The 20,360-nt window shown below is 37.9% G+C and overlaps 9 protein-coding genes and 1 pseudogene across 10 annotated transcripts in view; 6 read left to right on the top strand and 4 right to left on the bottom strand.

The window, feature by feature from the left end:
• Positions 1 to 3,298: 3,298 nt before the first annotated feature.
• LOC108559111 (cuticle protein-like) lies at positions 3,299 to 4,078 on the top strand. Its single transcript, XM_017916255.1, has 2 exons — positions 3,299 to 3,310; positions 3,368 to 4,078. Exons 1-2 carry the CDS (start codon positions 3,299 to 3,301, stop codon positions 4,076 to 4,078), a joined length of 723 nt encoding a protein of 240 aa, XP_017771744.1.
• Positions 4,079 to 5,515: 1,437 nt separating this feature from the next.
• LOC108559126 (pupal cuticle protein C1B-like) lies at positions 5,516 to 6,355 on the top strand. The gene is made up of 2 exons (XM_017916272.1): positions 5,516 to 5,550; positions 5,610 to 6,355. The coding sequence occupies exons 1-2, from the start codon at positions 5,539 to 5,541 to the stop codon at positions 6,327 to 6,329; spliced, it is 732 nt and encodes a 243-aa protein (XP_017771761.1). The 5' UTR covers positions 5,516 to 5,538; the 3' UTR covers positions 6,330 to 6,355.
• A 771-nt stretch (positions 6,356 to 7,126) lies between these two features.
• On the top strand, positions 7,127 to 10,092 carry LOC108559172 (sodium/potassium-transporting ATPase subunit alpha-like). Its single transcript, XM_017916344.1, has 2 exons — positions 7,127 to 7,591; positions 7,655 to 10,092. Exons 1-2 carry the CDS (start codon positions 7,321 to 7,323, stop codon positions 10,090 to 10,092), a joined length of 2,709 nt encoding a protein of 902 aa, XP_017771833.1. The 5' UTR covers positions 7,127 to 7,320.
• Positions 10,093 to 10,167: 75 nt separating this feature from the next.
• LOC108559177 (rap guanine nucleotide exchange factor 4-like) lies at positions 10,168 to 16,611 on the bottom strand. Its single transcript, XM_017916348.1, has 2 exons — positions 16,315 to 16,611; positions 10,168 to 10,613 (listed from the first exon to the last, which is right to left on the bottom strand). The coding sequence occupies exons 1-2, from the start codon at positions 16,341 to 16,343 to the stop codon at positions 10,460 to 10,462; spliced, it is 183 nt and encodes a 60-aa protein (XP_017771837.1). The 5' UTR covers positions 16,344 to 16,611; the 3' UTR covers positions 10,168 to 10,459.
• Positions 11,912 to 14,490, top strand: LOC108559175. Of its 2 annotated transcripts, none has more exons than XM_017916346.1 (2): positions 11,912 to 11,997; positions 14,023 to 14,490. In XM_017916346.1, exon 2 carries the CDS (start codon positions 14,045 to 14,047, stop codon positions 14,471 to 14,473), a length of 429 nt encoding a protein of 142 aa, XP_017771835.1. In that variant the 5' UTR covers positions 11,912 to 11,997; positions 14,023 to 14,044; the 3' UTR covers positions 14,474 to 14,490. The 2 variants fall into 2 exon arrangements, with proteins under 2 accessions (XP_017771835.1, XP_017771836.1); XM_017916347.1 differs by lacking the exon at positions 11,912 to 11,997 and adding an exon at positions 12,323 to 12,631.
• LOC108559174 lies at positions 12,590 to 13,599 on the bottom strand (annotated as a pseudogene).
• Positions 14,418 to 15,852, bottom strand: LOC108559173 (serine/threonine-protein phosphatase 6 regulatory ankyrin repeat subunit A-like). The gene has a single exon (XM_017916345.1). It carries the CDS (start codon positions 15,696 to 15,698, stop codon positions 14,505 to 14,507), a length of 1,194 nt encoding a protein of 397 aa, XP_017771834.1. The 5' UTR covers positions 15,699 to 15,852; the 3' UTR covers positions 14,418 to 14,504.
• A 302-nt stretch (positions 16,612 to 16,913) lies between the features above and the next one.
• Positions 16,914 to 18,225, top strand: LOC108559144 (MOB kinase activator-like 4). The gene is made up of 4 exons (XM_017916294.1): positions 16,914 to 17,168; positions 17,337 to 17,500; positions 17,559 to 17,768; positions 17,826 to 18,225. The coding sequence occupies exons 1-4, from the start codon at positions 17,100 to 17,102 to the stop codon at positions 18,058 to 18,060; spliced, it is 678 nt and encodes a 225-aa protein (XP_017771783.1). The 5' UTR covers positions 16,914 to 17,099; the 3' UTR covers positions 18,061 to 18,225.
• A 204-nt stretch (positions 18,226 to 18,429) lies between these two features.
• Positions 18,430 to 19,262, bottom strand: LOC108559149 (ribonuclease P protein subunit p25-like protein). Its single transcript, XM_017916307.1, has 4 exons — positions 19,075 to 19,262; positions 18,839 to 19,020; positions 18,666 to 18,782; positions 18,430 to 18,607 (listed from the first exon to the last, which is right to left on the bottom strand). The coding sequence occupies exons 1-4, from the start codon at positions 19,168 to 19,170 to the stop codon at positions 18,496 to 18,498; spliced, it is 507 nt and encodes a 168-aa protein (XP_017771796.1). The 5' UTR covers positions 19,171 to 19,262; the 3' UTR covers positions 18,430 to 18,495.
• A 101-nt stretch (positions 19,263 to 19,363) lies between these two features.
• Positions 19,364 to 20,360, top strand: part of LOC108559146 — a 7,640-nt gene continuing 6,643 nt past the window's right edge. The window contains exons 1-2 of the mRNA XM_017916302.1: positions 19,364 to 19,520; positions 19,698 to 19,997. Coding sequence (XP_017771791.1) covers positions 19,712 to 19,997 — 286 coding nt within the window. The 5' untranslated portion in view covers positions 19,364 to 19,520; positions 19,698 to 19,711. The remainder of the gene's footprint in view (positions 19,521 to 19,697; positions 19,998 to 20,360) is intronic.

The following is a 20,360-nucleotide window of genomic DNA, read 5'->3' on the forward strand; positions in this document are numbered from 1 at the left end:
GCTTTGGAAATAACCTAATTTTAATTCATTTGTTAAAGTTCTTGTTAGATTAATTGTTAAATTGATCCGAAATGTAGTAAAGTAATTTATCAACAATTCCGGTATAAAGATATTGCATAATTTGCTTTGAAAATGTAAGTTATAGTGCAAATAACATTTGCATATTGTTGATATTGATATTCACCATCATTTTTTATAAGCGAGATATCAGCGGATCACCGAAATCCGAAAACGATTTGAATGATTGAATGTTCGTTTTGTTTCGGTCAGCGCATACATATTAATGAGAACGTCTGCATGGTTCCTCACGAATAGAAAACGCCGGATTCTGAAGAACCTGCCTGTCGTAACAAACACTTTTTGTTTCGGACAGAGCACCTCTCATCACCATAACGAAGCGGTATGTTACAGTTTGCGCGACAAGAATTTTAAATAATAATTTCCAACAGAAACATGACACAACCTACAAAAAAAAACAAGAAGACCGAGCGACTGCGATATTGCGTAACGACGATCTTGCAACTAGTGCAAAATTACGTAAAAAAAATATATACATGTGATTTATATGTAAAAATAACACGAATAAAAATTTAAATATACAATTTTTTTTGTTCAAACTCGACACGCGAAATTTATTGCTGCATTAATTGCATCGAAATCAATTAGTGCGAATCGGATGGCTTTTTTTGTATCTGTTTTATTTGTTTATTCATTTTTTATATATGTGATTATATATACGTATATAGATGTTTTTGTGAGTATATGTATGTTATTTATTATTCAGTTGTCACAACAAAGCCATAAATCCGACAAGAGTAACGGATGTGACGTGAGCAGTCGGAAGCAGCTTTATCCCCTGCGAGAATAGTTTCCACAATAAAATTCTTGTATTTCCAAAAGCGCTTCAACTATTTGTATATACAGGGTGTTCTTGTTACTCGATTATTTACAAGTACTTGTCAAGTAAAGAAACGTCACATCAATGACATTTGAGTAAACATTAATAAAAAAAACTGTCACCGAGCGTCTGACATAAATTGTGAATTATTCTATTTTTAAATTTTCCTCTTCATCAACATTTTCAAAATCTTGATAATGGTTCAATCAAGGAATAACTTAATATCATTTTTTTTATATTATTTTCCTCTTCTATTACAACTTTTGGCCATAATATGCTTGAAATTTCGTTATATCGAAGCTTATTGTAGAGAGAATATAGGATGAAATTTAATTGGCTAATATCCATAGTTTTCAATAACTTTTCAAATACATGTGGCTAAAATATGAACAACATTTCTATCAACTTTAGGAATACATCTCTTTGAATTGGGTAGTACCCAAAGTGTGTACGATCCTATATATAATACAAGTACTTGTAGAAGTTGTCAAAACAAACTATCATCAATATTATATTTGTTTTATACGTACTTTCAATATTTTTTCAAATACATGTATTTAGCCAAATCAACAAAATTTCTATCAACGTTAGGAATACATCTCTTTGAATTGGGAAGTATCCAAAGTGTGTACGATCCTATATATAATACAAGTACTTATAGAAGTTGTTAAAAAAACTATCATCAATATTATATTTGTTTTGTAAGATCTTTCAATAACTTTTCAAATAAAAGTATTTAGCTACATGGAAAAAAGGAAACTTAAGGAATGCATCGCTTTGAATTGGCTAGAATCCAAAGTGCGAGCACACCTTGTATTATATATAAGTACTTGTAGAAGTTGTCAAAACAAACTGTCATCAATATATTCTCAAATAAATGTATTTAGCTACTTCGATACGATTTTATACCAACTTAAGGAATACCGTCAACGTTATTGTATTTATTTTGCAAGTACTTTCAATGTCAAAAATTTATTTACTAACTTGAATATAATATTATAAATTGGATAGTATCGGATATATATCATTATATTTTAATAAATAAATATATAATAACTTGATACAAATTTTAGCAAATACGCATAGCGAGTTTCAGATTCTTAGAAATTGTATTATATAAAAAGCTTTGTGATTCCAAATTTGTGCATTAATTTTGCTTTATCTAAAACTGATTAATTAGATTAATTAAATAATTAATTAAGTTACTTTCCTTTTAGTTTAAAGAAAAATTGACATATCATGCGTCAGCGTCACGTCAAAATGTTACGTCAAATGGTTATATTATTAATGTTGTTCGCTAATTCTTGTTTATAACATCCTAATTGAAGATTTATTATGTAGATTTCATAATCATCAGATACAATACGAAATATAACTAGGTTTCTTACAAAATCTAGAATCAAATAAGTTTCTAAAATTATTATTTTAACTCTGTAGAATGTTTCAGAGATATGAACATCCAGTATACATTTATTTACATGATAATTAAGATAATCCAACATATTAAGTTGCACGAGACATCCACTACTTTGGGGATTAAGCTTTATGACCGAAGAATTTAATAAACTCCCGCTCGCCGTGAGCAAAATGCATGTAGCTAAGCGCATTATTAGAATAATAACAATATATAGCGTTCCGAAAGAACGGTAATCAAAGATTGATAAAAGTGACTTAATTTAATTAAAACGTTATTTGATTTTCACGAATCACGACAATCTCATTGTCATCGAATACTTTCGAATACTCTTCGATTATTCAATTGCAAACGGTGTCGCCTTGCCACCGAAAATTGAGTAAAATCATGTGTAATTAAAGTTTACCTTGTTATTGGAAAGTGCTTTAAACACAGAACAAAACGACAGCAATGAAAAAGAGGAATTCGAAACAAAGAAAAAAAAAATACGCCACGTAATATCGCAACATGAAGATTTTAACATTGAGACGCATTGTGTATAAAGGAGGCAATAACAAATCCGAAGGACGGGAGATACATTTTGGCCGGAAACTGTAGATACCGATCTGGATGTTTTGTAATTCGCTTCGATTGTTTGCTCTCGTTTTCTTCTCGATATTTTTTCCATCTGATTTATCGCCGGTGCCGGTTTGCTAAATCTTTTCGCCGGACGATAAATAATATCTAGCTAGCCTAGATCTGGTTTCAGGAGTAAAGTGCGACTCGGTAAATGCCATGCGAAGAGTCACTGCGAGTACACGCAATAGTTGCGGAATGAAAGCATATTATTTTTTATTTTTATTTTTTTGATAGAACTGGTTATTGACTTTGAATTTCGTACGGACCCCACCTTGGTTCTTCGTGACTTTCGTTTTCGTATATATACCGAAGGCTCACGCCTCCAAAATCATATTCACTCCGAATACAAACAAACACTTCTTACAGAAATGGCATTCAAGGTAATAATATCTTCGATGAGATTCGTCTCCATTGAGTTAACAACGTTTCTTTTGCAGCTTGTTGTATTGTGCGCCGCTTTGGCCGTCGCCAGCGCTGGTAACTTGGGATACTCCTATGGAGCCGCCCCATTGGCCTACTCTGCAGGATACACCCATGGAGTAGCCGCCCCATTGGCTTACTCTGCTGGATACGCTCACCAAGCCGCCCCAGTCGCCTATTCCGCTGGATACGCTCACCAAGCCGCCCCATTGGCTTACTCTCATGGAGTTGCCGCTCCAATCGCCTATTCCGCTGGATACTCTCACCAAGTCGCCCCAGTCGCCTACTCTTCCGCCCCAGCTGTATCTTACTCCAGCATCTCTGCTCCAGTCGCCACCTACGCCAAGACCATCGCCACCCCAGTAGCTTACTCTGCTGCTCCAGTCGCCTACTCCGCCCCAATCGTAGCTAAGACCATCTCCGCTCCAGTTGCCACTTCCTACTCTCACTCCACCGTCACCAAGTCCGTAGCTCCAGTAGCCACCTACGCTGCCGCCCCAGTCGCCGCCTACGCCAAGACCATCGCCGCCCCATTGCCTACTCTACCTACTCCGCCCAATTGCTCAAACCTACACCAGCCCGATCGTCGCCAAGACCATCGCCTCTCCCCTCGCTTACTCTGCCTACTCCGCCCCAGTAGTTGCCAAGACCGCTCATGTCTCCTACTCCTCCCCATCCATCGGCTACGCCACCAACTACGGGTGGTAATCAAATACCAAAAAACATAAGTCAATTATACAAATGTAAAAGAAAAATCTGTTCCATGTATTGAATAAATTACTGTTACACACATATATATGATATTATTTAATCAAAACAATCCTTATTACATTTTATATAGGTTAATTTTGTAAATTTGGTTGCATAAGTATATCGTTTTGAATTTCGCGGTTTATCAAGCGATCCTAGAAGGATCTGTTCAAGTGATTAAAACCAGATACTAAAGTGGTGCGTTCAAAACTCAGATCAATTAAAAAATGCAATTGTAATAGGAACGTAATAAAAACAATCTCAAATCAAGTAGGTTAAGAATATTTAATATAATAAAGGAAAGTAACGAATAAGCGTATTTCATTGGATAAACTAAATAAAATTTTTAAATATTAATTAATTGTATCAAATCCCAAGCTTGAGATTTTAGGTGGTTATATCTTAAAAAAATATGTTTATCAAGTCAAATTAAATTTATTTTGGTCTCAATTTCAATACAATACAATTAAATTCACAATATTTATAAATATAGTGCTGCGCTTTGAAGCTTAACTTACAAAATAATTATAGGTATTATATACAGTGGAACCTCGCTTAACGAACATAATCCGTTCCAAAATTTCCGGATTTTTGCTCGTATAGTAAAGCAATTTTCCCCATATAAACTAGTGTAATATATGATAATGCGTTCCATTTTACGAGTCATTTTTCTTACAATTTATTTTGCTCGTTAAGCGAAATGCTCGTTATGCAAAGTTCCACTATACTCATAAATTAACTTAATATACAGACTAAATTATAAGCTTATATATGGTTAATTTAACTGAATAAGTGGAATGATAGGTTGACGATATTTTTGTACACGTTGCTAAATTCCTGGCGGTATTATGCTTAGGATAATTATTTTATAATTTATTTCATAAAGAATACTAATAATATTCACTTAAAGTTTATCGAAAATATTTTGAAAACTTATAATAAATTTAGAATAGCATTCAAAAAGTAACATTAAGTGGGCACCGCTCTCGTTATGCAATCAATTCGAGTATAATTAAAGTTGACATTACAGTTCTGTTCGAATTAAATGAGGCGATTTCAATCTATATAATTTAAATTATAATTAAATAATAACACATAATTGAATTAATATTTCAAGGTGTTGTTAAGTTATTAGGAAGCTAATCCAAATAGCAGTATTGTCTTATTATTTCGCATACAATTCATGGTCTAGTTTTCAAAAATATTTGTGAATGTCACAGGAAGAACTGGAGCTGACAAATGCCGACAGACAGACACAAACGGTTAAGTAACCGGTCGCGGCGAAGGATTTTTGATAGAACTGGTTATTGACTTTTAAGATTTTTTCATGTGTTTTTGCGGATCCCCCACCGCAAAGCACTTTCCAACGGTATAAATACAGTGAGTATTTACACATTAAATCATATTCAGTACGAATACACATCAACAAACATCCGACATGGCATTCAAGGTGCTTGCATCGCAATTGTCTTTTTATTACATTTTTTAGTAATTGACTTCTGTTTTCAGATTGTTGTATTGTGCGCCGCTTTGGCCGTAGCCAGCGCTGGTAACTTGGGATACTCCTACGGAGCCGCCCCATTAGCCTACTCTGCTGGATACACCCATGGAGTTGCCGCCCCATTGGCTTACTCCGCTGGATACGCTCACCAAGCCGCCCCAGTCGCCTATTCCGCTGGATACGCTCACCAAGCTGCCCCATTGGCTTACTCCTCTGGTTACACTCACGGAGTTGCCGCTCCAGTCGCCTATTCCGCTGGATACGCTCACCAAGCCGCCCCAGTTGCCTACTCAGCTGGATACGCTCACCAAGTCGCCCCAGTCGCCTATTCTTCCGCCCCAGCTGTATCCTACTCCAGCATCTCTGCTCCAGTCGCCACCTACGCCAAGACCATCGCCGCCCCAGTAGCTTACTCTGCTGCACCAGTCGCCTATTCCGCCCCTGTAGCTCACGCTTACTCAGCCCCAATCGTAGCTAAGACCATCTCCGCTCCAGTTGCCACATCTTACTCTCACTCCACCGTCACCAAATCCGTAGCTCCAGTTGCCACCTACGCCGCCGCCCCAGTCGCTGCCTACACCAAGACCATCGCCGCCCCAGTAGCCTACTCTACCTACTCCGCCCCAATTGCTCAAACCTACTCCAGCCCGATTGTCGCCAAGACTATCGCCTCTCCCATTGCCTACTCCGCCCCATCTGTTGGTTACGCTAACAACTACGGATGGTAATTTATTACAAAAACATGTAAATAATAAAAAATAAAATCTGTTAAGACAAAACTATAAATCCCAATTTTTATATTCACATTATATTCTTTCAAATAACAAAATCATGATCATTTTCAAGTGCAAGTGGTGTTCAACCAAGCGGATAATCGGTCAATTCGTAATCAATGACTGGAAAACGTAAATGAATATTTATCTCTCTCTCTCTCTCTCTTTGCACCAGATAATAAATCGTAAATAGACCGCAACAATGCGATTCAGTAAAGCCTCTCTTCGCAGTTGTAACCTTGACATTGAGTGAATGAAAACCTTTCTGTTCCTATAAATTGATAGCAATAATTATAGTTACATAATTATGTTGTTACGCAAAATAACAAGTAGTATATAAAAAGTGTTTCAAGTAATGTAAAAATCTGTAAAAACACCTTGATTCAAACTATGATCTAATTTGATTGTTAACAATTTCCAGGGCAGTGATTCCAAATGAAATAATTAATTTTAAATTCAATTTTGTCTTTCGACGATTAAAAGTATTGGAAGCAACCAATGTGATTTAAAGCTAGATGTATTTTTAACAGTAGGTAATGTTGAATAATGAAAAAATCATGTAAGATGTTTTTTTATGATTAAAGAAGTGCTTTTATAAATATTTAAATAAAACTATTTTTTTTGGCTGTAAAGAGTTAATAACCAAAATAATGTATCAAGTATAATATAATATAGGACATAGGAATTTATATAATATGATCACAGTTGACTCGTTTCAAATAAGTTATTCGTGTTTTCAGTTTAGTGTGTCATCGTTCCAAAAGTACATCAGCCATGCAGCGTATGAGCTTTTTGGGTGGGGTTTCCATGACGGATCAGCGGGGTAGACCATCTTCTGCGGAGAGAAAATCGCGTGTGGATCTGCTTGCTTTCAGGAAGGAATTGAGCATAGATGATCACATCATCACTCTGGAAGTACTGCGCGGAAGGTTAAATTATTCATATCATGAAAATGCATGCCTATAACTGGCTTTTCGGTAGATACGAAACAAACTTCGAGCTAGGCTTAACTACGGAACAAGCTGATGAGCTTCGAAATAAGCACGGACCAAATGCCCTTTGTCCGCCAAAGACGAGATCCCGATGGTTGATCTTCGCCGAATACATGTTCGGAGGATTCTCCATCCTGCTGTGGCTCGGTGCAATTTTGAGCACCGCCGGTTGGACTATCTCCAGGTTACAAGATCCTGAGGTTTCCTACGATCAATTATACCTAGGCAAGTATAATACCATTGATTAGTGCACGCACAAATAATAGTATTTCAATTTACATTTTAAAGCGATCGTCTTAGTGGTTATAATAATATCGACTGGTATTTTCGGATTTTACCAAGAGTCAGCAAACACCAAAATTATGGAGAGTTTCAAGAAGATGATTCCAAAATCGGCAAAAGTTTTACGGGGCGGAGAAAAGCTTGAAATACCGACGGAAGATGTGACCGTTGGAGATGTAGTCTTGGTTGAGATCGGATCTTGCGTTCCTGCTGATATCCGTATTGTCGAATCATTCTCCCTGAAAGTGGACAATTCCTCGATAACGGGTGAATCTGAACCGCAGCTACGCGCACCGGACTTTTCCGATCCTAACCCTTTGGAAACACAAAATCTAGCTTTCTATGGTACCAATGTGGTCGAAGGTTATGGAAAGGGCGTCGTAATTGCGATCGGTGATAACACACTTATGGGACACATCGCCGGTCTCACTTCTGGCCTTCAGCCCGACGAGACACCCATGAAGCAGGAGCTGCGCAAATTCGTCACCATCATTACAGCAATTGCCGTAACGATGGGCATCATTTTCTTCATAATGGCAATGTTCCTGGGGTACGGGTTCTTCGATGCATTCATCTACTTTATAGCAATCGTCGTGGCTTGCGTACCCGAAGGTCTACTTGTGACTCTAACAGCATCGCTCACACTAACTGCTAGAAGAATGGCCAAGAAAAACTGTCTCGTCAAGAACTTGGATGCTATAGAAACATTGGGCTCGACGAGTGTTATCTGCTCGGATAAAACTGGAACGTTGACACAGAACCGTATGACCGTCTCGCATATCTACTACGATGAAGACATTGTAGACGTCCTGGTGGAGACTGGCTTTGAAAAACCTATATCGGAAGCTTTCAATCGCTTGTGTCGAGTTGCGATGCTCTGCAGCCGTGCAGAGTTCAAATCCGGAGAAGAGCATTTGAACATTAAAGATAGAAGTATAACTGGAGATGCTAGCGAAAAAGCTGTACTGAAGTTCATGGAAGAGCATATCGGCGGAACCATAGAGTTCAGACGGCAATACGAGAAAATCTACGAAGTACCTTTCAACTCCACTAACAAGTACCAAATCTCAATTCACAGGATGCCGGAGAAAGATCAAATATTGCTGGTAATGAAGGGAGCCCCGGAGAGGATCATAGAGAAGTGTTCAGAGGTGTACGAAAAAGGTGAAACTATAATGATGGATGAGGTGACATCAAAAAAGCTTAAAAAGGCCTTACTAGAATTGGGATATTTGGGTGAACGTGTCTTGGCCTTCGCAGATCTGAACTTGCCCAGCACATACACTGCTGATTATCCATACGATAACGAGCATTCTAACTTTCCAACTGAAAACCTCAGATTCCTCGGATTCATCTCAATGATAGATCCACCGAGACCCGGTGTTCCGGCTGCGGTGGAAAAGTGTAAGTCAGCTGGAATTAGGGTAATTATGGTAACAGGTGATCATCCTGTAACGGCTATGTCTATAGCTAGAAAGGTTGGGATTATATCGAAGGAAAATGAAACTTATTTGGATATTGCTAAGAAGAGGAACATTTCCATGAATAAAGTCACGTCGGAAGAGAGGAAGGATTGTCGTGCGACGGTGATAACTGGAGGAGATCTTCGAGAAATGGACGGATACGAGTTGGATAATGTTATAAAGAATTACGAGGAGATCGTGTTCGCAAGAACCAGTCCGCAACAGAAACTGCAGATCGTCGAAGCTTTTCAAAGAGCGCAAAATATAGTGGCGGTGACGGGAGACGGTGTCAACGATTCTCCGGCCCTCAAGAAAGCCGACATTGGTATAGCCATGGGCATAGCCGGTACCGATGTGTCGAAAGAGGCGGCCGACATTATACTGCTGGACGATAACTTCGCCTCAATCGTGGTCGGCATCGAGGAGGGTCGACTCATTTTCGACAATTTGAAAAAGAGCATTGCCTACATGCTCACGTCGAATGTGCCGGAAGTGATTCCGTTCATGATGTACGTTATCATCAATATTCCGCAGGCGCTGAGCATAATGTCCATCCTTGTGATTGATGTGGGCACGGACCTGATGCCGGGCATCAGTTTGGCCTACGAGCGACCGGAGGCTGATATTATGCACCGAAAACCGAGAAACTTGAAGACCGACAAGTTGGTAAATTGCAAGTTGATCTGCTTCTGCAATTTAAACATAGGCTTGGTGCAAACGTTTGCCGGTTTCTCATGTTACTTCGCCATATACTCCGATTTCGGCTTCACTCCATCCAGACTCATCGGAATTCGCGAGGAATGGGAGGGTCCATCCAACGATTTACTGGACTCCTTCGGCAACGAATGGACGCTCTACGAACGACAAACGCTTGAGCGCAAAGGCGTCACCGCCTTCTTCCTGGCCATCGTATTCACCCAGGTCGCAGATTGCATCATTTGTAAAACGCGGCGGCTTTCCGTTTTCCAACAAGGTAATTAAAAAAAAACATTATTATGATAGAGATTTAATTTTAGCATGAAGAGTGCGCTTCATTACATTACAATTGCTATTAAATTTACAAACATTTTAGGCATGGGTAATTGGATTATGAACACTGGTATAATAGTAGCTCTGTGCATAAGCACTGTGCTCGTCTTTTGCCCTTACGTGAATAAGGTCTTCCAGTTTGAACCTATCCACCTGACCTGCATTATACCAGCGGTGCCCTTTTGCATGATCATCTTACTCTTTGACGAGATTCGCAAGTATTGTATAAGAAAATACCCGAACGGATGGGCGCAACGGGAAACATATTTTTAACACATATCCTTAACTATTAAAAATAAATCTATCTGCGAAAGGTTATTTACGACTTACGGGTCACCCCTTTCTCTAGATCCTCGTAGTATCCGCAAAGAGCCAACTGCTGTATAACGGAATTGGGGAGCTTACACAGCTGTTCCACCCTTCGAAGTCGCGTGGAGATTAACTCCACGTCCTTCACATTACGATCGCATGGCCTGAAACAGAAGAAAGGAAAACAGTAATACTTATAACTTCTTCTTCTTATTATCTCTATAACTCGTATAGAAAAAGCACGATGAAATGCATGCGATCCTCAAATAGTGTTTTTTTTAAAGGCTACATCAACAGGATTAAATATACTGATTATTTCATAAATACAATTTACTGCTTCTTCTAATTACTTATAAACTTGTGCACGAAGAACCGAATATTTCTCTTTCCATATGACATGAAAAGAAAACAGAAATAGATAAAAAAAAAAACTGAATTATATAATTAAATGTTCGCTATATTGCCGAGATCAAAAAAGACCTGGGGTTTCCGGTGGAACAATATTTTTAAACTGGAGCATTATGAAAAAACGTTACCGCATAGTTTCGAATCGGCGAAACTCTGCAGATAAATCTTTTGACTTTAATTATGAACCGGAGATAAATCCAGTTGGCTCGAATAAAAGAATGAAAAATGTATTTCTTTCCAACGTGGGAATCGAAAGTCCTTTGCATAAATATGAATACCATTTCAGGGGGTTTGCTTGAACACCTTTATTCCTTCCTTTATTCCTAGGCAAAAATATAAAGTTTCCTCAACACTATGCAAAATATGAACCGTAAATATTATGTAAAAAAAATCGTTTACAACATGTATGAATTTGACATGATAAAACAATACACGTTAAAACACTAGATTACAAATCATGTACTAACTGGTTCTCCTATTATCTCTCCTATCACGCATAGTATTAATACATAGAGTATTATAACAATTTATGTGTATTTATTGATATTTGCAACTTATTACTAAATTTATTGATCATTGTAGAGATACAAAACTTCAGCTAATATATTGTAAATTGCTCATTGTATCTTAGCTGAACACTAAATTACAAAATGTATATTTTAATATTAGTTAAATTCAATGAAATATTGATTGAAATACAAAGATGAGTGAAAATCCGTCGTACAAAGTAATTTCATTAAATATGCATCGTAGAGTGCACCCTTAACGATGGAAATAAACTAAGTACAGTTACGTTATTGTTGCGCGCCCTTTGCAATTCAAAGCATGGAAGCGTTCCCCTCTTTCCATTTGCTTTCCATCCCTTCTTCCGACATCTTTTTTTTAAGAAGCCTGGCAAATTAATCCAAACGCAGATGTAATAAAACTTTATAATCTATGCCATTTTTCAAAGTGAGAATAGGGTTTCTACAAATAGTATTTAAATGTTTAAATTGTACGGCTCAGGTATATAGGCGGTTCGTCGAAAAAAAAAACCAAAATCGGTTTTTACTCGCCTCAGGTAAATAAAAGATTTCAAGTGCGACGATTTTTTGGTAACCAGTCGTGTTTTATTGATGTGTACGTGAATATTTGGAATTTGTAAGTTTTCATTTTTATACTTAAATGTTCATGATTTTGTGTGTAAAATCACGCTGTTATTTAATGTTACGAGAGCGAAAATGTCAGGAAATATTGTTATTGTTTGGTTTTGCACTATGCAGCGTAATTACAGAGTTTATTAACTCCTTCGTATATTCAATAGAATCGTGCTTTGTATATTTACGAGAATCGCAAACGGAAATTAATAACAAACTGCTGAAGTTTTCGCGATTCTCATTGATTTTGGAAATATTTACTTTCCGGTGGATTCGAACTGAAACTTCGTCCACTAGATAAGATAACATTTTATCTTGCAGCGTGCGGTTTAATCTCGCGGTGTTCGGTCTCAGAAACGTTACTTATTTCAATTGCAAACCAATGTTATTTCCTAGTATTCGATTTATTTATAAAGATTTTCTTTACATTGGTAGTAACGTCATTATTACAGATGCCTACAAATATAATGAATAAAACATTAAAATTACGTATTGGAAAAAAAAGGATTTTTCGATTCATTTTTTTTAGCTAGATTAGATAACGTTTGTAAACTCGCTTGCTTCATGGTGTTGCGCGCGCTTGTGTATTATGTTGTGTTTGGGTATGTGTGTGCGCGATGGATTTATTTTTGGAGAAGGTAAGAACATCTGTGCAGATGGTTGGATGATGATGATTGTGACCTTTGGGGCACGCAACCGTGTCGGTTTCCACACACTCACACTCGTTTAACAGTCGATCGGTTGACATGAAAGAGGGGGCCTCCGCTCTAATCACCCCACCTCACTTCTCTTCCACAGTTCTCTTCTGCGACCCTTTCTCACAGATTATTATTAATAATAATAAATCGTGCACATTTATGAAACCAAATCCACCTCCTCCTCCCAACCCTTAATAAGCGAAGCATACATTCATTACCAATCGATTAATTACGGGTCATGGTTGCCTAGTTCTTCGAGCTAAACCCGGAGAAACCCATGATCTTGGCCATTTCGTCCTGCTCCTCGTCGTGCTGCTCGACCTCCTCGATCTTACGCTTGTTGTCCCGCTTCCTGTCCTTCCGGTACTCCTTCAGCTTTTCCTCCTCCTCGGCCAGTTCGCGGACTCTGCTTTCCAAATCGTACTCCTTTTTCTTCTGTTCCCGCTTCTCCTTATTCAACTCGAAACGTTGTTTAACGGACTCCAAGCTACTGCGCTCCAACTTCATCGACATCCCCAGATTCTTCTGGTGCTTACGACTGTTGATGTGGTCCAGGTAATTAATGGAGTCCTTGACCAAGCAATCGCAGTCCTTGCAGTAGAAGCCACCCGATTGCGAGTCATTGCTCGCGTTGTTGACGACCTTCCGTTGGCCGACGCCGGAGTCAAAGTCAGCTTGTACTCACGCTGCTTTAACAGTTCCCGCTTCACCGGCGGTTCGTTCCTCTTGGCCTTCTGCCCGTTCTCCTCGGCGTCCTCCTCGCGCTTCCTGTCCTCCGCTAGACGTTCGTACGTCTCCCTGTCCCATTTTCGGCGATGATCGTCCGGTCGCAACGACATCCTCAAGACTAACTAAACCAAAACCGATAAACACGCACATTTTTATACTCGCTATCTCTATCTCTCTCTATATATATCTATCTCTCTCTCAAACAAACGCATACACAATCCCACTCCTAACATTCCATTGAACTATGAATTCTTAGAATTTTTAGGTAAAAATGAAACTAATAGGGGGTGCAATATAATACAATTTATTTTAAGGCATTTCTTCAGAATAATACACTTTTTCCCTTCTCGTGTTCCTTGCGAGGGTTGCAGCAAAACCGGAAAAAAATATGAGAGCCGGCTTTGGTGATATATTCTTTTTTATACTTCTATCCCATGCCTTCCCTCGGGACACGATCGATTTTTCTCGTTATAAGGTGTTCTTGCCTTCAGAGGCATCCCTAACGTTGAAACACACACACACACACAATGACACATAGAATAAACCAAAAGAATCCGTCGGATGCCGTGTTACAAATTTAATTATAAATTACTCTGTTGCAGGTAACTATTTTTTTAACCGAAAATGACTTCAGTGAATATTACTTCCTGCAAACCTACAAAGACCAGCACCTTGTATGAAAGGAATCGAAATAAGAATTACAGCATGTACACCTACAAAACCCGGAAAGAGGAGAACGAGGCTAAAGAGAAGAAAAATTCGTTAATTAGATCAGACACGTTTACTGTTTACAAAAAGGAAGATTTATTGACCAGGAGCGACACGTTCGTTATTTCCAAAAGGAATGTCGTGGCGAAGAAAAGTGTTACTTTCGTTATCCAAAAAGAATCATGTGATGAGAATAGTCTGGATTCGATATTGTCAGAATCCAGTAAACTTTTTGAGGACGAAAACGACAATGTGTACAAGAAAATAGGGCACATCCTAGATGATATTAAGAAGGATGTTAGCGTTAGCCTGAAGCGTGTTTATAAACTGATTAAAATTAAATAAAAGTAACGTTAATGAGAGACCTCGATGTTTTTTATGGTAACTCGATTTGGGTCGTTCGACGACGCACAAACTTCCTTTTTGTGCATTTCCTTGCAGCGGGATTTGCATAATCGTGCGCAAGTTTTCCGAAGCCATCGACGATCGTCAAATCGACAAATTTGGATTTGACTAAGTGACTGAAAAGCTGATCAGACGCCCGTTCTGCGGCACAGTGAGCCAACGTCTGGCCGTCGTTGTTCCTGGTGTTAATGTGTTTAAAACCTTCGCATTCAAGGATAAAGTTCATTGCTTGCTGATTATCGTGGCTGGCCGCGATGTGCAGAGGATAATTCCCATGGCATGTTGGTAAACTGAGGGATGCGCCTTTGTAGATGAGGAACTTCAATATATCAAGGTTTTTCTTTGAACAGGATATATGTAGAGCGGTATAGCCGTCCGCGTCCTGAGCATTGACATCGGCTCCCTTGTTCAACAACAACTTAATCATCTCGAGACATCCAAATTCTGCAGCAAGATGCAAGGGAGTAGCACCTTCACAATCTCGAATATTCACATTCAACTGCTTCAAAACCAACCTTCCTACCAAACAATCGTTTTTACTGGATGCTAGATGCAATAGAGATCGTCCTCTTACATCCACCTCCGTGACCTTAGCATTGTATCCGATCAGACATGCAGCAATATCCGCCATTCCCGTGATGATGGCCACCCTCAGCGGAGTTTCCTTGGACGCGTTTGCTAGGTTCACATCAACCCCAAGCGACAGCAAGTACTTGAGGATTTCCGCAGAGTGAATCCTCACAGCGGCATGCACCAAACTCTCTCCAGACGCATCCAGTACATCCGTCTTCGAACCCACCTCCCGCAGCTTTTGCACGAGCCTCAGGTGTCCACCCAAGACAGCTCTGAATAGGGGCGACCTTTGGGCGGTGTCCAACACCTCCACGTCAGCTCCATGCTCCAACAAAACCTTCAACATTTCTATATCACCACAATCGGCGGCCAAATGTAATGCAGTCTCTCCAGCTATATTTGCTGCGTCCACCGACGTCGTTCCTAATGTCAACATTTTCTGCACAAGTTCCACCTTTCCCTTGCTCGTCAATATATGAATTAAAGTGTTTCCAAAATCGTCCACCTCTCTCAAATTAAACAGCATCGGATTGTTCAGCGCGATTCTAAACACATCCCACATCCCATTCTCAATAACCTCCGCTATACGCATCTCTGTACCGAAATATCAATCTCGCTTTACTAGCTTTGTTACCGTTGATAGCGCGTATTTATATCCCCATCGCAGATAATAGAAACATTTGATAAAGATAATCTATTGTATGTTAAATTTACTTAATTGCTAGTGAGGGCGTTTAATGATAAACCGTTTAAAATGTATAGTACATAATTTCATAATTTTCATTAAATTTATTTTCATATTATTTATTCATATTATTAATTATGTGTACAATTTATTTGAATGTATTGAAGTAATTTGCTGAAGATTCACTTCAATAAATATAAGTCAAATTAATTCATGATATAAAAAGAACAAGAGCTTCGATGAAGTATCGTGCGCATAGTAAAGTGCCATAAGCAATTCAATTCTGGGTTTTACAGCAAAGTTGTACAATGCCGACATTGATAAGTTCTAAAAAAAAATATTCCGGATATTGAATGAAATAGTAAGTTAACTGGTCCTTTGCATGCGATGCAATAGGAAGCCGCAGGCATAAGCGACTGGGATTATTCGCGAAGAAGGTGAACGTGCAGCCGCACGATCCGATGGGATTTGGAAACGGCCTGTAAGAAATGTTGATTTGTTTAAGAGAGTTTCCGATTCTTACCTCTTGTCGATGGCGGAGATCCACTCCATGGCTTCGAAGTGTGTCTCGCCTTCTAAATTTCAAATTGTATGGAAACTTGTGTCGTTTTGGGCTCGTAGTGTTGCACACTATTCGCGATTTCTGTATAGGTGGCTCGTCGGAAACCGGAAATGCATGTTGTACCGGTGCGGCCCCCGCAGCGACGGAGCAACAACTGGCCGCAACTGCTCCGCCGCCTCCGCCGCGACATTGCGCACATTTACCTGTCCACATACCTTCTTCTTCCTCGGGCCTCTCTTCACGTTCCAATCATGATATGAACAATAAAGGCCATCTGCAGCCATCTGGAATATGGAACATACATTTGCAATTATTAGCAAACGACAAATACAACTAAAAACAGTATTATTGAAACCATGACAACAGCAACAATGAAAACAATTGAAATTATACTAATCACCTTCAAATGTTCAAAGCACAAGGAAGGTTTTTAATAAATCTTCGGATTATGGTTATTGACGTAGAAACCGGAAAAATAATTGAATTTAAACTTGAGGCGCTCAAATCGAGATTCGTACGAATCGAAGCCGTTGGAGGGCGCGCTCATCCCTACTTCAACGTCATATATTCAATATAAACAAAGTTACTAATTGTGCATAAGCATAATAATCGCAATGAGTTGATTACAGTTTTATTGTTGCAAATGTGAAAGTTGAAAGTTGGTTATAGATTTTGAGCAGTTACCGTATCCTGGTCGCACGTCGAAGAGTCGTTCAGTTGCGTACAGTGTCATTAAAGTCCTGTAAATGTCAAAGATGAAGATGGCCGATGGATCGACGATTTTGAGAAGGAATAGACCAGGAACAAAAGTTAAGGTATACTATGCTTATTGATTAATGATTTTAAAAGCATTTACAAATAATTCACACAATTTGGGATTTCATGAAATAGTCCTTTAACTCATTTACACCAGAAACCCCACAGACCTCCCCAACCCTACATACTCTTTAGATGTATATAAATATGTGATTTTTTACTTTAAGGATTTTTGTCGCTGGCCTGATGAAGCCTTTGAAGAAATGGATAGTACACTGGCTGTACAGCAGTACATCCAACAGTTGATCCGCAAAGACCCAGCCAATATTGATCTGATCTTGAAAATGCCAGATGCCCAGGACGAGGGTGTCTGGAAGTATGAGCATCTGAGGTAAACATAAACAGTTGATTAATCTATCATATGTGGTGTAATAAGTTTTGTTTTTAAGGCAATTTTGCATGGAACTGAATGGACTGGCAGTGAGGCTCCAGGGCGAATGCCAACCAGAGACTTGCAATCAAATGACAGCAACAGAACAGTGGATATTCCTTTGTGCAGCTCACAAAACTCCCAAGGAATGTCCAGCCATAGACTACACTAGGCACACACTCGATGGTGCTGCTTGTTTACTCAATAGTAACAAATACTTCCCAAGCAGGTGAGACAAGTGACTATTAATTGTATTATATTGGTAATGATTAATGTTGCATTGCAGGGTTAGCATAAAGGAGTCTTCTGTGGCCAAGCTGGGTTCTGTCTGCAGAAGGGTGTACAGAATCTTTTCACACGCCTACTATCATCACCGCACCATCTTCGATGAGTTCGAGAACGAGACGTACCTATGCAGACGGTTCACTCATTTTGTGACTAAATATAATCTCATGTCAAAGGACAATCTTATTGTGCCAATACTGGAAGATGAAAATGTCCCGGGCGAGTCAGAAGCTTAAACTATTTTTAAAAAGACAGTGTTTTTTTTTCTTATTATTTATATATACATAAACAAAAACTGAAAATAAGACGATTTTCTTTGAGGCTTATGTTTCAACTGATTAACAAACAAAATTTGCTAATTTTTACACCTACTTAGTATTACTTGATTACACAATAATTAGTTACATATTAATCCAAAAAAGTGTGTAAAATAAAAACTAACGTTATTAAAGTTTTAATCCTTGCTAGGTCTTAGTACATGTATATATTTACAATTTGCGCATAGGTTGGTAAATTATTATCAATTATCTTTATAATTTAAAGTTACATAAAAATGTATATGCTATACTCTTCATTTATTATGAATAATAAATTAATTTCTAGTATGATTTAAAAGGAATAAGAAAGTCAAACCATATACATTTAAATTATAATAATCACTATTATAAAATCTACTTTGGTGCATTATTGGTATGTTTCCTTTTTTTCTGTTTGTAGTTGCCTTGCTTTTTACTGTTTTCTTTTGATGGTTCATATGATATTTTACTATTTGGTGCTTGATATCTGAAAATTTGAAACAGTCAAAAAAACATAACATTACACAATAATTCAATGCATTTACCCAACAGCCTTGCAGTCTAATGTTTCTGTCGATAACAAAATATGTATCATTGGGAGCTTTCGCTTAACAACCAGCTGATCCAATTCAGGTGTCACAGGGTCCCAATATTCTTCAACTCTGAAATAAACATAGATTAGTTCGAAAAGAATATATTAGCTCAAATGATCATTTACAAACGGTATGAAATTGAATTGACCTGGTACAATGAATTGCCACATTCCCGTTTCATGATCTCCGCACATGTGATGGCTTTACCAACAGATTGTCCGAAGCCTGTCCATACCACATGCTTTGCATTTGGCAGTTCACCCAAGGCATGAGTTAATAAATTTCTTATTTTACTGCCACCTCGAACCTGCAGAATAATATCTTATTACATACAATTCCATAAATTATGTTTAATACTTACATGCATCCACAGAAAATTGTCTGGCAAATTTTGAATGCCTATCCTATTCTTTTCCAAAGGTTCTTCAACATTTTTGCCTTTTTTATAGTTATCCATTTTAGCTATAGGTTACAACTGATGCTGACCAAAACTAACATCAGGGAGACCAAAGCTTATGAAACATCTGTTGTATGTCCTAACATCGATGTGATAATTGTTGCATACATTTCGATATCGTTTCTGGACTCTTTATATTTTATATTTGCTGTTGGCAGCACTTAAATAAATATATTTTAGTACTTGAGGCCAGTTAAGGCGCATATACAATTTGTGACTGAGTTCCCCCAATTCAATACCTTTCATATTTATCTGTTTATAATCCTGGAACATATAAGAATAATCCGCAGTTCAATTTTATAGTTTGTGTCGTCGTGATCGTTATTAACAATTAGTTTATCTTTCAAGAGGTAATTCTACATATAGTTTCCTAATTTACATACTCATTTTATCACTTCAATATTTATTATCGTGTACATTGTTATCGCTATTTCTCTAATCGCAAACATTGTGAAAAATGTATTCGTGCAAATGGCGTATGATGCAATCATTAATTATATAAAAATTGTTGTTTGTACATTTTTTAGGAACAAAGGACAAAATGAATAAAGATGATGATGCGAAGTCCAATATGAAGCCTACGGATGTGCTTAAATCGGACATAAATATATTGTTGTTAGGCGTTACCGGCGTTGGAAAATCCACATTCATCAACTCATTCGCTAATTATATACAGTATCAAGACATCGAGACTGCAACCAAATCGAAGCTGCTCTGTCTGATCCCAAGCAAAGTCAGCATCACTGATATCAATTTTAAAGAACACAACATCACTGTTGGCGATGACAAGAACGAGGATAAGGAATTTGGCAACTCTTCGACGCAAGGTAAATTACTTTCTTATTCAATCTTATAAGATTTCTTATTCAATATTGAATGTTTTTGTTCATTTTATCAAATTAATTGGTTTTTATTTTTTATTAACAATAATATAAGAAATGTTGATTAGAGATTAATAAGTCTTATTTATTTTTACATATTTTATAATTATTATGTATATTCATTAGGTCTGTAATTTCCTCTTAATTATTACATTGTGTTTGTCGCCTATCTGTGCAAGGTTACTTGTGCGGGATTAATTTATGGAAAATTTCAACACAATGATCCTCGGGCTTATTGATAGAAACAATAGATTGATTAGTTTGGCAGACATTGGTCTAATTCAGCGGTTTCCAAACTGTATGCTACTA

This window comes from Nicrophorus vespilloides, unplaced genomic scaffold (genome assembly GCF_001412225.1).
Source record: "Nicrophorus vespilloides isolate i.1.1-1 unplaced genomic scaffold, Nicve_v1.0, whole genome shotgun sequence".
Classification (NCBI taxonomy): domain Eukaryota; kingdom Metazoa; phylum Arthropoda; class Insecta; order Coleoptera; family Silphidae; genus Nicrophorus; species Nicrophorus vespilloides.